The sequence below is a fragment of the Cetorhinus maximus genome, chromosome 7 (genome assembly GCF_964194155.1).
Source record: "Cetorhinus maximus chromosome 7, sCetMax3.hap1.1, whole genome shotgun sequence".
Classification (NCBI taxonomy): Eukaryota; Metazoa; Chordata; class Chondrichthyes; order Lamniformes; family Cetorhinidae; genus Cetorhinus; species Cetorhinus maximus.
Window position 1 is genome coordinate 130,568,601 of NC_135885.1, and position 17,389 is coordinate 130,585,989.

A 17,389-nucleotide genomic window follows, 5' to 3' on the forward strand; every position below is an offset into this window, starting at 1 on the left:
ACTGAGCGTCATTGAGCAGGTTATTGCTAAGCAAGTGTCACTTGATAGTGCTGTTGATGACCCCTTCCAACACTTCACTGATGATCTAGAGTAGGCTAATAGGGTGGCGTAGTTGGCTGGATTGGATTTGTCCTATTTTTTGTGTATAGGGCATACCTTGGCAATTTTCCACATTGCTGGGTAGATGCCAGTGTTGTAGCTGTACTGGAACTGCTTGGCTAGGGACACACCAAGTTCTGAAGCACAAGTCTTCAGTACTATTGCCAGATTACTGTCAGGGCCCATAGCCTTTGCAGTATCCAGTACCCTCAGCCGTTTCTTGATATCACGTGGAATTGAATTAACTGAAGGCTGGCACCTGTGATGCTGGGGACCTCCAGAGGAGGCAGAGATGGATCTTCCACTCAGTACTTCTGGCTGAAGATTGCTGCGAATGCATCAGCCTTATCTTTTGCACTGATGTGCTGGGCTCCTCCATCATTGAGGATGAAGCCTCCTCCTCCAGTGTGAGTTGTTTAATTGTCCACCACCATTCACGACTTGATGCGGCAGGGCTGTAGAGCTTAGATCTGATCTGTTGGTTGTGGAATCACTTGGCTTTGTCTATCATTTGCTGGTAATGCAGTTTGGCATGCAAGTAGTCCTGTGTTAAAGCTTCACGAGGTTGACACCTCATTTTTAGGTATGCCTGGTGCTGCTCCTGGCATGCCCTCCTGCACTCTTCATTGAACCAGGGTTGATCCCCTGGCTTGGTGGTAACAGTAGAGTGGGGAATATGCCGGGCCACGAGGTTACAGATTGTGGTTGAGTACAATTCTACTGCTGCCCCACAGCACCTCATGGGTGCCCAGTCCATGAGACACTCCTGATTTGTACCATATAGACAGTGGACCAGTATTTGGAGTCAGGTGGTGAGTTACACACCACAGAATTCGCAGGCTCTGAACTGCTACTGTAGCCACAGTATTTATATGGCCAGTCCAGTTCAGTTTCAGGTCAATAGTAACCCCAGGAATGTTGAGGGTGAAGTATTCAGCAATGTTGCCACTGAACGTCAAGGGAAGACAATTAGATTCTCTTTCGTTGGAGATGATTATTGTCTGGCACTTGTGGTGCAAATGTTACTTGACACTTATCAGTCCAAGCCTGAATATTGCCCAAGTCCTGCTGCATGTAGGTATGGACTGTTTCAGTATCTGAGGAGATGCAAATGGTACTGAACGCTGTGCAATCAGCAACCATCCTCACTTCAGATCTTCTAATGGAGGGAAGGTCATTGATGAAGTAGCTGAGGATGATTGGGCCTAGGACACAACCCTGAGGAAGTTCATAGTGATGTCTTGGGGCTGAGATGATTAACCTCCAGTAATCATAACCATATTCCTTTGTGCCAAATATGACTCCAACCAATGGAAAGCTTTCCCCCCGATTCCCATGTACTTCAATTTTATTCAGGCCACACTTAGTCAAATGCTGCCTTGATATCAAGAGGAGTCACTCTCATCTCACCCTTGGAATTTAATTGCCACTTTCACAATCCAGAGTTGACATAAAAGTAAAAAAGTTAACCTGCACTTACAGGGTAATACTCATTTTGAAAACATTTCAGAGCAGCTTATAAAGGAGAGAGCTGGTCAGTTAGCACTAAACTGAAGGGAGCAGACAGTAAAAAAGAAAAAGCAATTGAAAAACTTCATAAAGAGACAGAAAGGTGGCAAGGTAAACTGGTCTTGAAAGAAAATTCCAGAGGCTTTTGTTGTTTTAAAAGCACCAATTTTTCTTTTAAAAACAGTATTGATCCTACATGTACAGACGAAACAAAATAATAAAATGCTACTTACCCGAACAATCAGAATCCATTTTATCAGAGACAATCCAAACCCACAAATTGCACCATAACGGCCTGCTATGGTGTTGGTGAGGCAGAATGACAGACAAAAGCCAATCCAATTAAACAGGAATGCCACTAGAGAAACAAAATAAATACTTGTAAATTTTCAACATTTTGGCAGAATGACATCATCATGGAAATTTAAAATTTCTACGTTAAACGAATTGGTCAAGCTTTTTTACTAAGGATATCTAACTTTGATTGAAGGGCACATGCCTTCAATTCTATTCTATTTTATTTTGTGAGAGGATCTGTGCCTGTATTGACATCAGGCCTGTTTCCAGGTCTCTCACGACATCCACACTGGCAAGCCAACAATCAGATTCAGCAAGACCACCTCCATTCAGAAAAGTTTCATGCTTGATAATTTATTTTTAATTAGAAGTCTTGAAGTACCAAGCCAGTACTTTATTAGCATCAGCAGGATACAGATTGGAGATATCAATTTTTGAAATTGCATATATTAACAATTAATTTAATTCAATCTTAACTACCTTCTCTCATCTTCAATGAAACAATATGCAAGTTTGAATTTTACTGAAAAGAGAGACATGTTGCTGAAGCTTTTGATCTTGCACTCATCAGGGTAAATGTAAGAATACCAAATTTCAAAAAATTACAACAATTTATACTACAGGAGAAAGGGGTGCTGACTGGTTGGCAAAACAACTCTGATTGGTAGAGGTGTTCCAATAGAGAAGGCAACAGGAAACTATAGGTTTTCCAAGTTCTCGGGAATTCAAAAATGCGCAAGGCTTGAACAAATTCCTTTTGTTTTCAGAGAGCGGATCCCTGCATATGAATGTATGTCGCTTCCAGGAAATGTAAATGAGTCATGTTATGAGCTCAACTAATTATGTGAAATTAGTTGTTAATGTAGCTATTAGCGCACTCAGGATTGTTCAGCAAGTGCTGCCCAATCGCAGAATCACATCAAACAGACGACATTTGGTTTTTGCAAACATGGACTAGTTGATTACATTCTGCACTCAGACTATTACAAACAGCAGGAGGAACATGTTGTTCAATTTGATCAGCCAATCGTTGGGATGCACAGCCTACTTTCCATATGTAAGTCATACTTTAGTTTTAAAATAAAATAAAATGTTTGACAATTGAAGATACAGGGTTTCACTCGGAGACCAAACATGTGCCCTCAAGATGGACTTTCCCAAGGCTCTGTTTGAGCTCCAATCCTCTTCGTCTACGTGAGTGACATGCCTCCCCATCACCACATCCACAAACATTCACACCCTCCACCATCGATGCACAGTAGCAGCATTGTGTACCATATACAAGGTTGATAGCAGGAATTCACCAAGGTTCCTTCGACAGCGCCTTCCAAACCCATGACCACTACCATATAGAAGGACAATGGCAACAGATAGATGGGAACACCACCACCTAAAAATTCCCCTCCAAGTCAGTCACCATCCTGACTTGGAAATATATTGCTGTTCCTTCACCATTGCTAGGTCAAAATCCTGGAACTCCCTTCCTAACAGCACTGTGGATATACCCACACCACATGGACTGCAGCAGTTCAAGAAGGCAGTTCACCACTATCTTTTCAAGGGCAACTAGGGATGGGCAATAAATGCTGGCCCAGCCAACAAAGCCCACATCCTGTGAACGAACAAAAAAAAAAATGATGCAGATCATGCAAATGATCTGGCTCTTGCTACCCAGGCAATCAACCTTGAGGATCTCAGCAGGACCTTGACCCAGGGCTTAGTGATGGAGCAACATTTCAAGCACTGGCATTTCCATCCAAACCCAACTAAGACCACAGTCATTGCTTTCCACCTCAGCAATTGACTAGTTAACAGTAGACTCCAGATCTCCTTTTGCAGCAAACTGGTCAGGAATGAACCATACCCCAAGTAAGTTGGAGACACCCTGTATCACGACCTCACGTATTGCAAACACCTGTAAAAGGTAACAGAAATGAACAAACTAGGATAAACATTATCCAGAAATTAACAGGAATAAGCTGGGGATCCAGTGCATGCACTCTTTGCATTGCGAGCCTTGTTTTTGTGTTCTTGCTTGCTGAATACTGCTCGTGTGGGCAGAGAGCAGCCACACAAAAAGGTTGGAGGCCGTCTTCAACACATCAGTGCGGATTATTAGTGGTAAACTGAAATTAGCATCTTTACAATGGCTCGCAGTCTTGCCTAATATCCCACCTCCTGATGTGCGCCTGAAGGCAAAAATGCTGAGTTTGACTGGATTGAAGCCAATATAGGACTTCCAATCTATGAATATCTCCAGAACTTATTCAATATGCGACTCACATCTCACAAACCTTTTTGGAGCTCTGTGAATACTTTAAGCGATACAGGTTTTGACAAAAGGGCAAATGGTGCAACCTCTGGGCTGACACAAATATCATCAACAGAGATCTGGTGAGTGATCCGACAGCAGAGCCTCCAGGGTTCGACTTTCCTCAAAAGTCAACAGGATAAACACTCTCCATTCAAGGGCATCACACCTCCTCCACAAACACAACGTCAAGGACAGCCCAGCATGCGACTGTGGTAACCCACATCAGACTGTTCATTGAATTTTGAATGAGTGTGGCCTCCGAAAACACAGTGCAGGATTCAAGGCAATCCACCTAACAACACAGGGTGCTGTGACTTTGCTGTTCAACTGAGGCTCCGACTTGTAAAACTGCAAGGTGTCATACGCAAGCAGTAGTGGTAGTCTGTGCCGTACACTTTTTGTAAAAGGCCAAGTTATGCAGTAAGACAGCAAACCACCATATCAGATCAATAGTGGGTAATGTCCCAGAAAGCTTGGAAACTGTTGAGCAGGCCTTATTATATATGACGTGTGCGCTTGGCCATGCAAAAAAATTTCAAGACCCACACACTGGGGAAAACAAACAAACTGGCTGTGCACAAGTAAATTCTGAAGGAAACATTTGTAGGAAGTACTGAGGCTGGTGGCAGGAAGGATGTGACTGCACCAGAGACAGTGCAGAGGAGACTTACCAGAATGTTGCCTGGGCTGGAGAGTTTTAGTTATGAGAAGAGATTGGATAGACTGGGATTATTTTCCCTGGAGCAGAGGAGATTGAGGGGAGACATGATTGAGGTGTATAAAATTATGAGGGGCATAGATAGAGTAGGCAGGAAGGAACTTTTCCCGTTGGTGGAGGGATCAATAACCAGGGGGCATAGGTTTAAGGTAAGGGGCAGGAGGTTTAGAGGGGATGTGAGGAAAAACTTTTTCACCCAGAGCGTGGTGGGAATCTGGAACTCACTGCCTGAAAGGGTGGTAGAGGCAGAAACCCTCATAACATTTAAGTAGTAATTGGATGTGCACTTGCAATGCCATGGCACACAAGGCTATGGGCCTAGTGCTCGAAAATGGGATTAGAATAGTTAGGTACTTGTTTGACTGGCGCAGACTCGATGGGCCAAAGGGCCTTTTTCTGTGCTGTAGACCTCTAAGACTCTATGACAGCTATTTAAGCAGCAGTACAATACACTTGGGTAGGAAAGAAACTGGGTCCGGCTCCACTGACGGTACAGTATGTGCTGTTGACGGCATGAGTAGAAATGGTGCTCCAATATCAACATTTTTCTCAATCAAAATTTCCGTGTCAGTTTTCTTTCTAGCCATTTGATATTTTTATCTCAGCTACTTTGTTCGAGAATTCTAAGAAATAGTGCTCCTTTACTAAGAGCTAGTCCTGTTGCTTCACAACCAGTATTTCTTTATGACAAGGTAGCTATTGTACCAACTGAATCGCCAATGCGCTGCATATGAGCTCCACAATGATTACATTTTTCCACCAATATCAACCTTTTGGCCCTTCTCCTAAGGCAAACTGTAGAACATAATGTTCAATTCCTCACCACAGGCTGAATCCAACTCATTTGTGCGTCAGCCATGGCTAGGTTGGTGGCAGTCTCGTCTCTGATTCACAAGATTCTAAGTTCAAGCAGAAATATCAAAGCTGACACTCCAGTGCAGTACTGAGGGGGTGCTGCATCTTCAGAGGTGCTGCCTTCCAAATGAGGCCAATGTCCTCTCGGGTAGATATAAAAGATCCCATGACGTTATTTCGAAGAAAAGGAGGAGATATCCCTGGAGCCCTGGCTAATACTTATCCCCCAATTGTCATCACAAAAACTGGGTATCTGGTCATTATCACATGGCTGTTTGGAGGAGCTTTGTGTGTGCAAATCGGCTGTCAGGTTTCCTACACTTCAAAAGTACTCCATTGGCTGTAAACTGCTTTGAGACAGCAGGTGGCTGTGGAAAGCAATACGTAAATGCAAATTAAAAGCAAAATACTGCGGATACTGGAAATCTGTAACAAAAACAGAAAGTGCTGGAAAAACTCAGCAGGTCTAACAGCATCTGTGGAGAGAGAAACAGAATTGATGTTTCAAGTCGTATGACCCTTCTTCAGAACTAAAGAGAAGAAACATGATGAAATCTATACTGTTTAAGTGGGGTGGAGCAGGTGAAGCTGGATAGAAGGCCAGCAATAGGTCAGGGCAAAGGAGAGATTGACAAAGATGTCATGAGCAAAAGAACAAAGGGAGTGTTAATGGTAGTGGTAAGGGCCAAAAAAAAGGTGCTGATAGTGGCAAAGGTAAGAAAGCAGAATGTGATAATAGCAGAACAAGGGTAAGCATTCTGAAAGAACATAAACAAGTAACAGATGGTCCTTGTGGGTGTGGGATGGGGGCAGATAAAAAATAAAATGGATCATCCACTATTTTCGCCAACTCCAGCATGATACCACCAACAAACATCTTCCCCTCACCCCACCTTGGTCAGCATTTCGTAGGGACTGTTTCCTCCCGTTCACCCTGGTCCACTCCTCCATCATCCCCACACCACATTCCCTTCCCACAGCACCTTCCCATGCAATTGCAGAAGGTGCAACACCTACTCCTTTACCTCCTCACCATCCAAGGGCCCAAACACTCCTTTCAGGTGAAGCAGCATTTCACTTGCACCTCCTTCAATTTGGTCTACTGCATTTGATGCTCCCAATGTGGCCTCCTCTAAATTGGAGACACCAAATGCAGACTGGATGACTGCTTTGTGGAACACCTTCAGTCTGTCCACAAGCATGACCCAGGCCTTCCTGTTGCTTGCCATTTCAACACACCACCCTGCTCTCATGCCCAGATGTCCATCCTTGGCCTCCTGCAATGTTCCAGTGAAGCCCAACGCAAACTGGAGGAACGGCCTCATCTTCTGATTAAGCACTTTACAGCCTTCCGGACTGAACATTGAGTTTGACAACTTCAGACCATGAACTGTCTCCTCTATCTTCACCCCTTTTTAAAAATTCATTTTATTTTTTATCCGCTTATTTTTATTTTCATTCATTTATTTGCTGTTTTATCCCCTTTTTTATCCTATGCTTGTGTCACACTGAGTGGTGATGCTCTTCCTCCATTTCAAATCTGCCTCAGGAGTTTACAATGCTGCAGTCAAGGAGGAGAGAGCAAGGAGGCACTGAATGGGAAAGTTAAAAATTGAAAGGTGAGAGCATGTGAAGAAAGAAATTATGAAGGTGGAGAAAGAGTGGAAGAGTTGGAAAGGTATGAAAGAGAAGTAACTGCGAAGGGGGAAATGAGTGAGTATACGAAACTAAAGAATGAATGGTGGGGGGGGGGCACAATTGGAATGAGGGTGATATGAAACCTAAACAGGGATTGCAAAGTGAGGCCTCGGCTCCAGGGGTAGGGTGAGGAGTGGTGGGGCAAGTTAGGGAAGAGGGGAAAGAAGGGAGATGTGGGTAGGAAGAAAGTGCAAGAGATTAAACAACAAAAGAATTTTGTTTATAGATTGAAACCAGAGAAGTAAATTTAAGCAGAGTGGACACAAAGAGAGGGAGAGTGAGAGAAAAATAAGAATGGAGGAGGAAGACCAAATAATTTCCAGATAGCCCGCAAAAAGCAAGTGACCAAAGGTTGTTCCTGTTACACGACTCGAGGCCAATGGTTCATGGCATGTCAGCATGATACACATATCAGCAAGAGGTTTAATGTTAAACACTCAAAATATTGATCACAGTCAGAGTTTTAAAAAAGTGTTCTCAAATTAGTATCAAGGTATAAAGTCTTGATTTGTAACAAAAGAATGACTAGAAAGGACCGAATTTTTGTTCACGATGTAGTTTATTAAAATATAGCTTTGCTAGAAGTGGTTGCTGAGACTGCAATAGTCATCTAAAATGGCTAACTGAGAATATAAATCAACGTGAAGAAAGGCAAAGAAAAGGAATTAAGAGGGTAGACGTCAATTCAAGAGACAGTATGGGTACGATGGGTCAATGGGCTTCCTCCTACAGTGCAATTTTGTGATGCCAACCCTGGTTTCATGTGAAGATTTTAGAAGCAAAACCTATTTGAGACACAACATAATGCAAACCTGGCTCATAAGACATATCTAATGGCCACAGTCGGCTCAGTGAGTGAGTGGTTATTAGAATATCCTCTTGTCCTTGGTTGGTCTTTGTAATATCATGATGGATCGGATAAAGAAAAGGATATAGAAGCTCTCGCATCCAGTGAAAGAAGAGGCCATGCAGATTTCAGGCACAATGTAATGTCCTGGAGCAGAAACAGATAACTGATAGATGTCTGGATAGAGAATAGGCCTCTTTGCAGCAGATTCCATATTGTGCCCAGTCATTTTATGCACTCAGCTCAGATGCTGAGGTGAGAAAGAGACCCTGTAAACTAGGTGCCAGCTACCAGGTGCCCTGACAGTGGGCATGAATGAATTCCGCCTTTGCTTATTAACCCATCTCTTCACTTCAAGAGTCCTAAAACCTCATTAAAAATGCATGTATACAAACAGGGCCTGGAGGCTTCCCAGCTCCATCTCAAAAAATAAACTCTAAAATGAAACAAAACCCAGGTTTCACGTTAACACAAATAAAAAAGTATACATTAAACTTAGTCATACTTTGTTCCTAGCACCCACAAATACAAATACAACTTACTTAAAATTATAGCTAGTTCCTAACAATACAACACGTCACAGCGTGACTGTTTTTCCAAATGCACAACTTAAGTATCCTCTCAAAAACATTATCAGCTCTAGGGCACAGCCCCAAAAGTCAGGAAATTACAATGTTCGGAGCAGCGATCTGCAGATTTATACGAGGCAGGAATAGGAGATTGTTTGCATCACTGGCCAGCACTGTAACAAAAGCTTAGAGCACGAGTGTGTTTAGCACATGACACCCAGCACTATGTCAAGCTTAGCCAAGTTCTTAGTGTTCAAAGGATATCTGAATGAAAAACAATAACAGGAGAACTGTGAATGCTGTACTTTGTGGATTATAGCACAGGAAAATAAAATATAACAGGATTCCTCAGTAACTGCTGGGTGTAATGCACTCAAAGACCTACACTGCACTTCTTCAAGCTTCCACAAGATGGCATGAAAAGTCTACTAATACCAATCACTTCAAATTATATGGCTGGAAAAACTCAGCAGGTCTGACAGCATCTGCGGAGAGGAACACAGTCAACGTTTCGAGTCCGAATGACTCTTCAAACGTTGACTGTGTTCCTCTCCGCAGATGCTGTCAGGCCTGCTGAGTTTTTCCAGCTATTTTTGTTTTTGTTTCAGATTTCCAGCATCCGCAGTATTTTGCTTTTACTTCAAATTATATCACCATTAAAGATGTCAGAATGCTACTGTACAATTTAACAACACAAAACTTGATATTTAAAACATTCTACATCAGAATCACATTCTAGGACTAAAACTATTCAGGGAAGGAAATCTGCTGTCTTATATGTATGTGACTAGCCTCACACCAATATGTTTGATTCTTAACTTCCCTCCAAAATGGCCTACCAAGGCACTCATTTAATGGTAACTAGGGATGTGCAAGAAATGTTGGCTGTGTCAGTGATGTCCACATCCTGTGAATGAATAAAAAAAATACAACTCTTCCTCTCCATCACTTCCTTCGACCCCGCCAAATCACTTCTAACACAATAATGAATCACAACTTTCTTAACTTCAACATTCCAAAAATCAAAGCCATTGTCTTCAGCTCTCACCAAAAACATCACTGCTCTGCTATAGGCTCCACTCCCTCCCCATCAAAAGCTTTCTCTGCCAGAATCAGCGTGTTCTTAATCTTAGTGACCTGTTTATTTCCCAGCACTAAGACAGCCTGCTGTTTACCGCCATCCTCTCTCAGCCCGTTCACCATTCATGTAAATACATAAGTTTGTCAGACTCAACTGCTCTAATATTCTGTTGGTTAGCCTTCTGCACCCCATCATCCAAAACTCCAATCTGCCCCAAAACTCTGCCAAGCTTATCCTGTTCTGCTCAGGCATCAGATCATAATAAATAGGAAGAGATGATCATACTGCCCCTCAAGCCTGCTCCAACATTCAATAAGATCATGGCTGATTTTCAACCTCAACTCTAATTTCCTGCCCAATCCTATCCCTCAACTGATTCCCTTACAGTCTAAAAATCTACCAATCTCAGCTATGAAATATACTCAATTACTGAGCATCCACAGCCCTCTGGGTTAGAGAATTCCAAAGATTTACAACCCTCTAAGTGAAGAAACTTCTGCTCATCTTAGTCCTAAATGGCCAACCTCCTTTCCTGAGACTATGCTTCTAATTCTAGGCCCTCCAACCAGGGTAAAACAGCCTTGCAGCAGACTTCCTGTCAGGCCCTCCCTGAATCTTTCATATTTCACACTGTTCACCTCTCAGAAACAGAAATTAGGAGGTGGTCATTCAGCCCTTCGAGCCTGCTCCGCCATTCAGTATGATCATGGCTAATCCTCTATCTCAATGCCATACTCCCGCTCTCTCCCCATACCCTTTGACACCTTTAGAGTCCAGGAATCTATTTCCTTCTTAAATATATTCAGTCACTTGGCCTCCACAGCCTACTGTGGTAGAGAATTCCACAGGTTCACCACCCACAGTTTCTCCTCACCTTAGCCCTAAAGGCCTACCCTGTATCCTGAGACTGTGACCCCTTGTTCTAGACCCTCACCCCACCCCCACCCCACCCAGCCAGAGGAAACATCATCCCTGCATCCAGTCTGTCCAGCCTGTCAGACTTTTATATATGTTTCAATGAGATACCCTCTCATTCTTCTAAACTCCAGTGAAAACAGGCCTAGTCGACCCAATCTTTCCTCATATGACAATCCTGCCATCTCAGGAATCAGTCTGGTGAACCTTCACTGTAATCCTTCTGTGGCAAGTATATCTTTCTTAGGTAAGGAGAAACTGCAGACAATACTCCAGGTGCGGTCTCACCAGGGCCCTGTAGAGGTGCAGTAAGACATCCTTGCTCCTGTACTCAAATTCTCTTGCAATGAAGGCCAAAATACCACTTGCCTTCTTAACTGTTTGCTGCACCTGCATGTTTGCTTCAAATGATTAGTGTACAAGGACACCCGGGTCCCTTTGTGCATCAACATTTCCAAATCTATCACCATTTAAATAATGCTCAACCATTCTGTTTTTCCTACTGAAGTGGAAAACTTCACACTGATCCATGTTATATTGAATCTGCCATGTATTTGCCCACTCACTCAACTTGTCTAAATCGCCTCGAAGCCTCTTAACATCCACCTCACCACACTGATTCCCACCAAGTTTCATGTCTTCAGCAAACTTGGAAATGTTACATTTGGTTCCCTCATCCAAATCGCTGATACTTATTGTGAAATAGCCAGGGCCCAAACACTGATCCCTGCAGTGCCCCACTAGTCACCGCCTCCTCCTCTGAAAAACGCCCATTTATTCCCACTCTGTTTCCTGTCTGCTAACCAATTCTCAATCCATGCCAATAAATTACCCCCAATCCCATGTGCTTTAATTTTACACACTAACCTCTTCTGTGGGGCTTTATCAAAAGCTTTCTGAAAATCCAACTACACCACATCCACTGGCTCTCTCTTATCTATTCTGCTAGTTACGTCTTCAAAAAACTCCAGTAGGTTTATCAAACATGATTTCCCTTTCATAAATCTTTGTTGACTTTGTCTAATTCCGTTGATATTTTCTAAATGTCCTGTTATCACATCCTTTATAAAACCTCTAGCATTTTCCCTACTACTGATGTTAGGTTAAACGGTCTGCAATTCCCTGTTTTCTCTCTCCTTCCATTTTTAAATAGTGGGGTTACATTTGCCACCCTCCAATCTGCCGGGACTGTTCCAGAACCTACAGAATTTTGGAAGATGACAACAAATGCACCTACTATTTCCATAGCCACCACCTCCTTTCATATCCTGGGATGCAGATTATCAGGCCCTGGGGATTTATCGGCTTTCAGTCCCATTAATTTCTCCAGCAATATTTTTTTTACTCATACTAATTTCCTTCAATTCCTCCTTCTCAATAGACCATTGGTTCCCTAACATTTCTGGGAAGTAATTTGTGCCTTCCTCTGTGAAGACAAAACTAAAGTAGTTGTTTAATTGCTCTGCCATTTCTTTGGTCTCTATTATAAATTCTCTCATTTCTGACTGTAAGGGACCTGCATTTGTCTTCACTAATCTTTTTCTTTTTACATATTTATAGAAACTTTTACAGTCTGTTTTTATGTTCCTTGCAAGTTTACTCCCATACTCTATTTTTCTCATCTTAATCAATCTCTTGGTCCTCCTTTGCTGAATTCTAAACTGCTCCCAATCCTCAGGCTTGCTACTTTTTAAAATAACTTTATATGGCTCCCCTTTGGATCTAATACTATCCTCAATTTCTTTCATTAGCTTTTCCTACTGTGTTTTTGTGCCAGAAAGGAACGTGTAACTGTTGCAATGCAACATTTGTTCCTTAAATATTAGCCATTGTCTACCCATCGTCATGCCTTTTAATGAAGTTCCCCAATCTATCTTAGACAACTCACACCTTGTACCTTCGTAGTTTACTTTGTTAAGACTTAGGGCCCTAGTATCAGATTGGACTACTTCACTTTCTATCTTAATGAAGAATTCTATTATGTTATGCTCACTCTTTCCTAAAGGGGCCCGCACAACAAGGTTATTAATTAAATCCTTTTCATTGCCCAATACCAAATCTAGGATAGCCTGTTCCCTAGTTGGTTCCTTGACGTCCTGGTCTAAAAAAACCATCTCGTACACATTCCAGGAATTCATCTGCCACAGTATTATTGCTAATTTGGTTTGCTCAGCCTATCTGTAGATTAAAGTCACCCATGATTACTGTAGCGTCTCTGTTACATACATCTTTAATTTCCCGTTTACTGCTGTCCCCTACCTTACTACTGTTCGGAGGCCTATAGACAATTCCCACTAATGTTTTCCGCCCCTTGTTGCCCAGACTGATTCTACATCCAGATTTTCTGAGCCAATATCCTCTCTCACTATTGCACCATTTTCATCCTTAACTAACAAAGTGCTCCACCTCCTTTTCCTTTTTGCTTGTCCTTCTTAAATGTCGAGTATCCTTAGATATTCAGTTCCCAGTCTTGGTCACCTCACAGCCATGTCTCCAGCATTGCAATCATATCGTACCCGTTTACATCTTTTTGCGATGTTAATTCATCTACTTTATTGCAAATGCTCCATGCATTCAGATACAGTGCTTTTAGACTTGTTTTTTTAACATTTTTACAAATTGTTTTTGTACTATGGCCCTATTTGCTGCCAGCCCTCGTTTCCTCTGCCTTCCACTTTTGTTTTCTACTTCTCTGCTTTTCATTCCTATCTTTGTTTTTCTCTTTTGCGTCTCCCTGGGGCTCAGGTTCCCATCCCCCTGCCACTATTGTTTAAACTCTCCCCCACAGTACTAACAAATACCCCTGCGAGGATATTGGGCCTGGTGCTGCTGGGGTGCAACCCATCCAGCTTGTACAGGTCCCATCTTCCCCAGAATCGGTCCCAGTGCCTCAGGAATCTAAATACCCCCCTCCTACACCATCTCTCCAGCCACACATTCATCTGGTCTATTCTCCTATTCTTGATCTCGCTAGCACGTAGCACTGGGAGTAATCCTGAGATTACTTTGCAGACTTGTCCTCCAGTGCATTAAATTTAAATGCCCACACTATTTTCAATTCCTGAATACCTTGCTGTGTCCAGGCTCTACAACTTCCTTCGGACCTACTCTCTCCTCCTGCCCCCTTCAGTTTTTAAACTTTGGCCTCCTGTGCAAACACACTCCCTATCCCCCATCACTGTTGGCACTGCCATCACCTATTTAAGTCTTGTTCTCTAGAACTTCATCTCTAAGGCCAGAATTTTGAGGTCAGCAGGCGGGCACAGTCGGCAGGCCCAGGAGCTGCCAGGAAACAGCCCACTGCTTGCGATCGGCCCCCGACTGCGATTTCACGCTGGCTGGCCAATTGACGACAGCCAGCGTGAAAGGTACGCCGAAATTCTCAGCGCTGACAAGGTGGGGGCAGGAGGAGGGCAAACGTTGAAGTCAGTGTGGGCACAAGGGAGCGTGGAAGGAAAGCTCCCTGAAGGCAGAGGGCTTCCTCAGGGAACTGAAGATTTCAAATACAATAAAAATAGATTTCAAAATTTGGAAAAACTGCCCACGCATCAGAAAGAGTCACCTGAACATGTACAATATGAAAATTCTGTGCTAACTTTTTTTTAAAATTTAATGACAGAAATCTCATCCCACACTTGGATGAGGTTCCCTGAAAAATGCAAAGGCCGCCTGGCTGATTCGCCCGCCCAGCCTAACATTGGACGGGCAGTGAAAAATCCCAGTTAATTGCGCTATTAATAGCCCTCTTAATTGTCAGCGGGTGCACTCATGAGTCTAGTGCGCGCCCGCCGACCAAAATATCACGCGAGTGTGCAATGATGTCGGGACGCTCACCTGACGTCATTACGCGCTACTTTAGGCTCGATCATGTCGGGTGCACACCTGCACAGTGAGAGAAAAATTCTGCCCCAAGTCTCCCCACCTTCCTACTTCTCAAAACCCATTTATTTCTCCCGAGTTTCAGTCCATTCTTTTGAACAGTTTCTTCTGGCTCAGCATTCTATTTATTTTACTATCACTCTGTAAATGCCTTAGAATATTTCAAAAGCTACCATGTAAATACAAATTGTAGAAGAGAAAATATTGAGTATACATTAAACGCTAGTGTGCTTCTCATAACACAGCAGGAAAGAGATTTGGTGGTGGGTGGTTGATGCATAGATTGCTAAAACCGTTAGTTCAGTAGCTGAAGGCAGGTAAAGCAAAAACATTTGGATATATAGGCACACTATTAAAAGATCATTTTGAAGTTGTAGCAAGGCTTGTTGAAGCTGCATCAGGAGTACCACGTTCTGTTTTGTTTCAAATAACAAAAGAAAATGTACCTTTATTAGAAGGAATCAGGAGAGACACGAGTCTCATTTCTGAAAAAAAAGAGCTGAGCTATTCACTCTTGAGAAAAATAAAAGGGACTTAATGGAAGTCTTTAAGTTTTGGGCAACTTGGATTCAGGAAAGTTCACCGTAGTGGAGAATTTGGAGATGAGGAAGTTGTGTCAGGTACAGGATTCAAGGACTAAGTAGCATTGTTTAAAGTTAAGGTGCCATGGATAACTAAATTTAGATGACAAATTACCAGCAAATGGGGTAGAACGGAAAACTATTTAGTATACAAAACTGAGTTAGCTTCGGTTAGTAAAGGTGACACAGGGCTAATTGTTCTAGAATCATGTCAAGGGACGTGGGGAGGGGCTTGGTACGTATGTTAGACAGACAAATCGTCTTCTGTGCCCAAGACATTACTGTGTCACCAGCTTATTGGCAAATTTCAAAAGGAGCAAAAGAAAATATCTGGATGTAGCCATCCTTAAAATCATTAAATTTACCTAGTAAATGTGTTTAAAGAGAGATGGTTAGATTAAAAGCAAAATCAAGGAAGAAGAAAAAGTCAGTCAATTTGTGTTTATTAACAAGCCTAATCAAGTCTATAACATTACAACTTGTATAGTCAAATTGCATATTACTTGTACAATATTATATGCACAAAGTCCAACACGCATATTAAAGAGAACATATATAAAGTAAAATGCATTAAAAGCAGCGATTCAGTCCACTATCACACTAGGAATCTTACAATGCTTGCTTTATATCACAAATGTCGATGGTGCTGCATATAGTAAGCAAAACCTACAAACAAGCAACATCTTTAATAACTTAATACTTTGATGTTTCAGTGCTGCGAGTCTCACTTCAATCTGCTAAACGCTATTCATTTGTTTTATTGCAGAGTCCTATGAAATCCTTTAACCTACACTGATTTATTTCTGGGTGATGAAACTGGAGAGATCTCAATTAAACTCTCTAGAATGTGAATAGATTGTAAGCAACTGCATAAATATTACATCATTCTAATATTATAACCAAATAAAACACAAAAAAATGATAATCAACTTACTGAAAAATGCTAGCATGAAGATGCCATCATTGCCTACTCTCAGTTGGTCAGCATCATTGAAGTCATCTCTTGGTGGAAAATCTTCCTCCTATAATTGTAAGGTGACATAATGCTTTATGTGAAAGCAGGTAGTTTTAGGTCATAATCATTAAAAGCTTAGAGTCACATTGCTAAATTTTCCACAACCAACCAGGTCTCTACACAGCACCTTACTTGTATGATAAAATTCCAGTAAAACAACACTCTAAAACGAATCCTGGGGAATGGGGATTATATTAGCAACATTGCCAACATAGTGGCAAGATTTCCTCTCATTTATATTTCTAATAAAATTATACAGATATTCTAAAGGATTCAGTTTGCAACTGGCAGAAAAAGCAATCGGAAGAAATTTTCCACTGTGGTTACAATGTCACCAGAGCAAAATGACTCAAGAAAATCTTCCCCTGAAGCTATTAACAAAAAGTAACAGCTGAACTAGCTTGACGTGTTTCAACACTGGCTTAAAAGCAAACCTTCCTTTTTATTTTTATTAGGTTAATTGGAATTGAATAGTAATATGGAAAAAAAGTGAAAGATAAGTTTTTGTATGATCCTGATGTATTTAGACAACAGTGCAATTCATTTTTTAAAACAAATTTTCTTAAATTATGCATGTTATTCCATTTATTATCTGAAAGTTAACAATTTTTCATGTTAAGTTCTATACACAAACTGCACAGACTGCTTTCACTTCTAATTAAGCACTTTGTGTTGAAGCTGCGAATTCATTAGCTTAAACTTTATTTGAGGCAATCTGCTTACAAGGCCATGAACCTTGCTATGAATATTCAAAGATGTGGACTTCAGTGGTTAAGATAAAGTTGATGCAATTCTGTTTGTAACATATTGGATTTAATAGATGGGACATGCTAAAGCTCTAAAATGCCATGGTCTAGTCGCTCTAACTCCAATCCTATGTTATATAATTTCAGCTTATACATACCAAACCTACTCAAACATATAGGCCAGGGTAATCTTAAATTTGCAACTTCTAAGCTTAAAATTCTTCTTCCTCTTGGAGGTATCTCAGCAATACATATTCCCTAAAGAC

At 41.7% G+C, this 17,389-nt stretch overlaps 1 protein-coding gene and 1 long non-coding RNA gene across 4 annotated transcripts in view; one reads left to right on the forward strand and one right to left on the reverse strand.

The window, feature by feature from the left end:
• LOC144683001 (uncharacterized) overlaps positions 1-17,389 on the forward strand; it is a 246,933-nt gene that overhangs the window by 223,282 nt on the left and 6,262 nt on the right. The gene's annotated exons all lie outside the window — the stretch shown is intronic.
• The window catches only part of ndfip2 (Nedd4 family interacting protein 2), a 124,651-nt gene that overhangs the window by 56,166 nt on the left and 51,096 nt on the right, over positions 1-17,389 (reverse strand). For all 3 annotated transcript variants that reach the window (XM_078545939.1, XM_078545938.1, XM_078545940.1), the window contains 2 exons: positions 16,297-16,384; positions 1,842-1,966 (listed from right to left, as the gene is read on the reverse strand). In XM_078545939.1, coding sequence (XP_078402065.1) covers positions 1,842-1,966; positions 16,297-16,384 — 213 coding nt within the window. The remainder of the gene's footprint in view (positions 1-1,841; positions 1,967-16,296; positions 16,385-17,389) is intronic.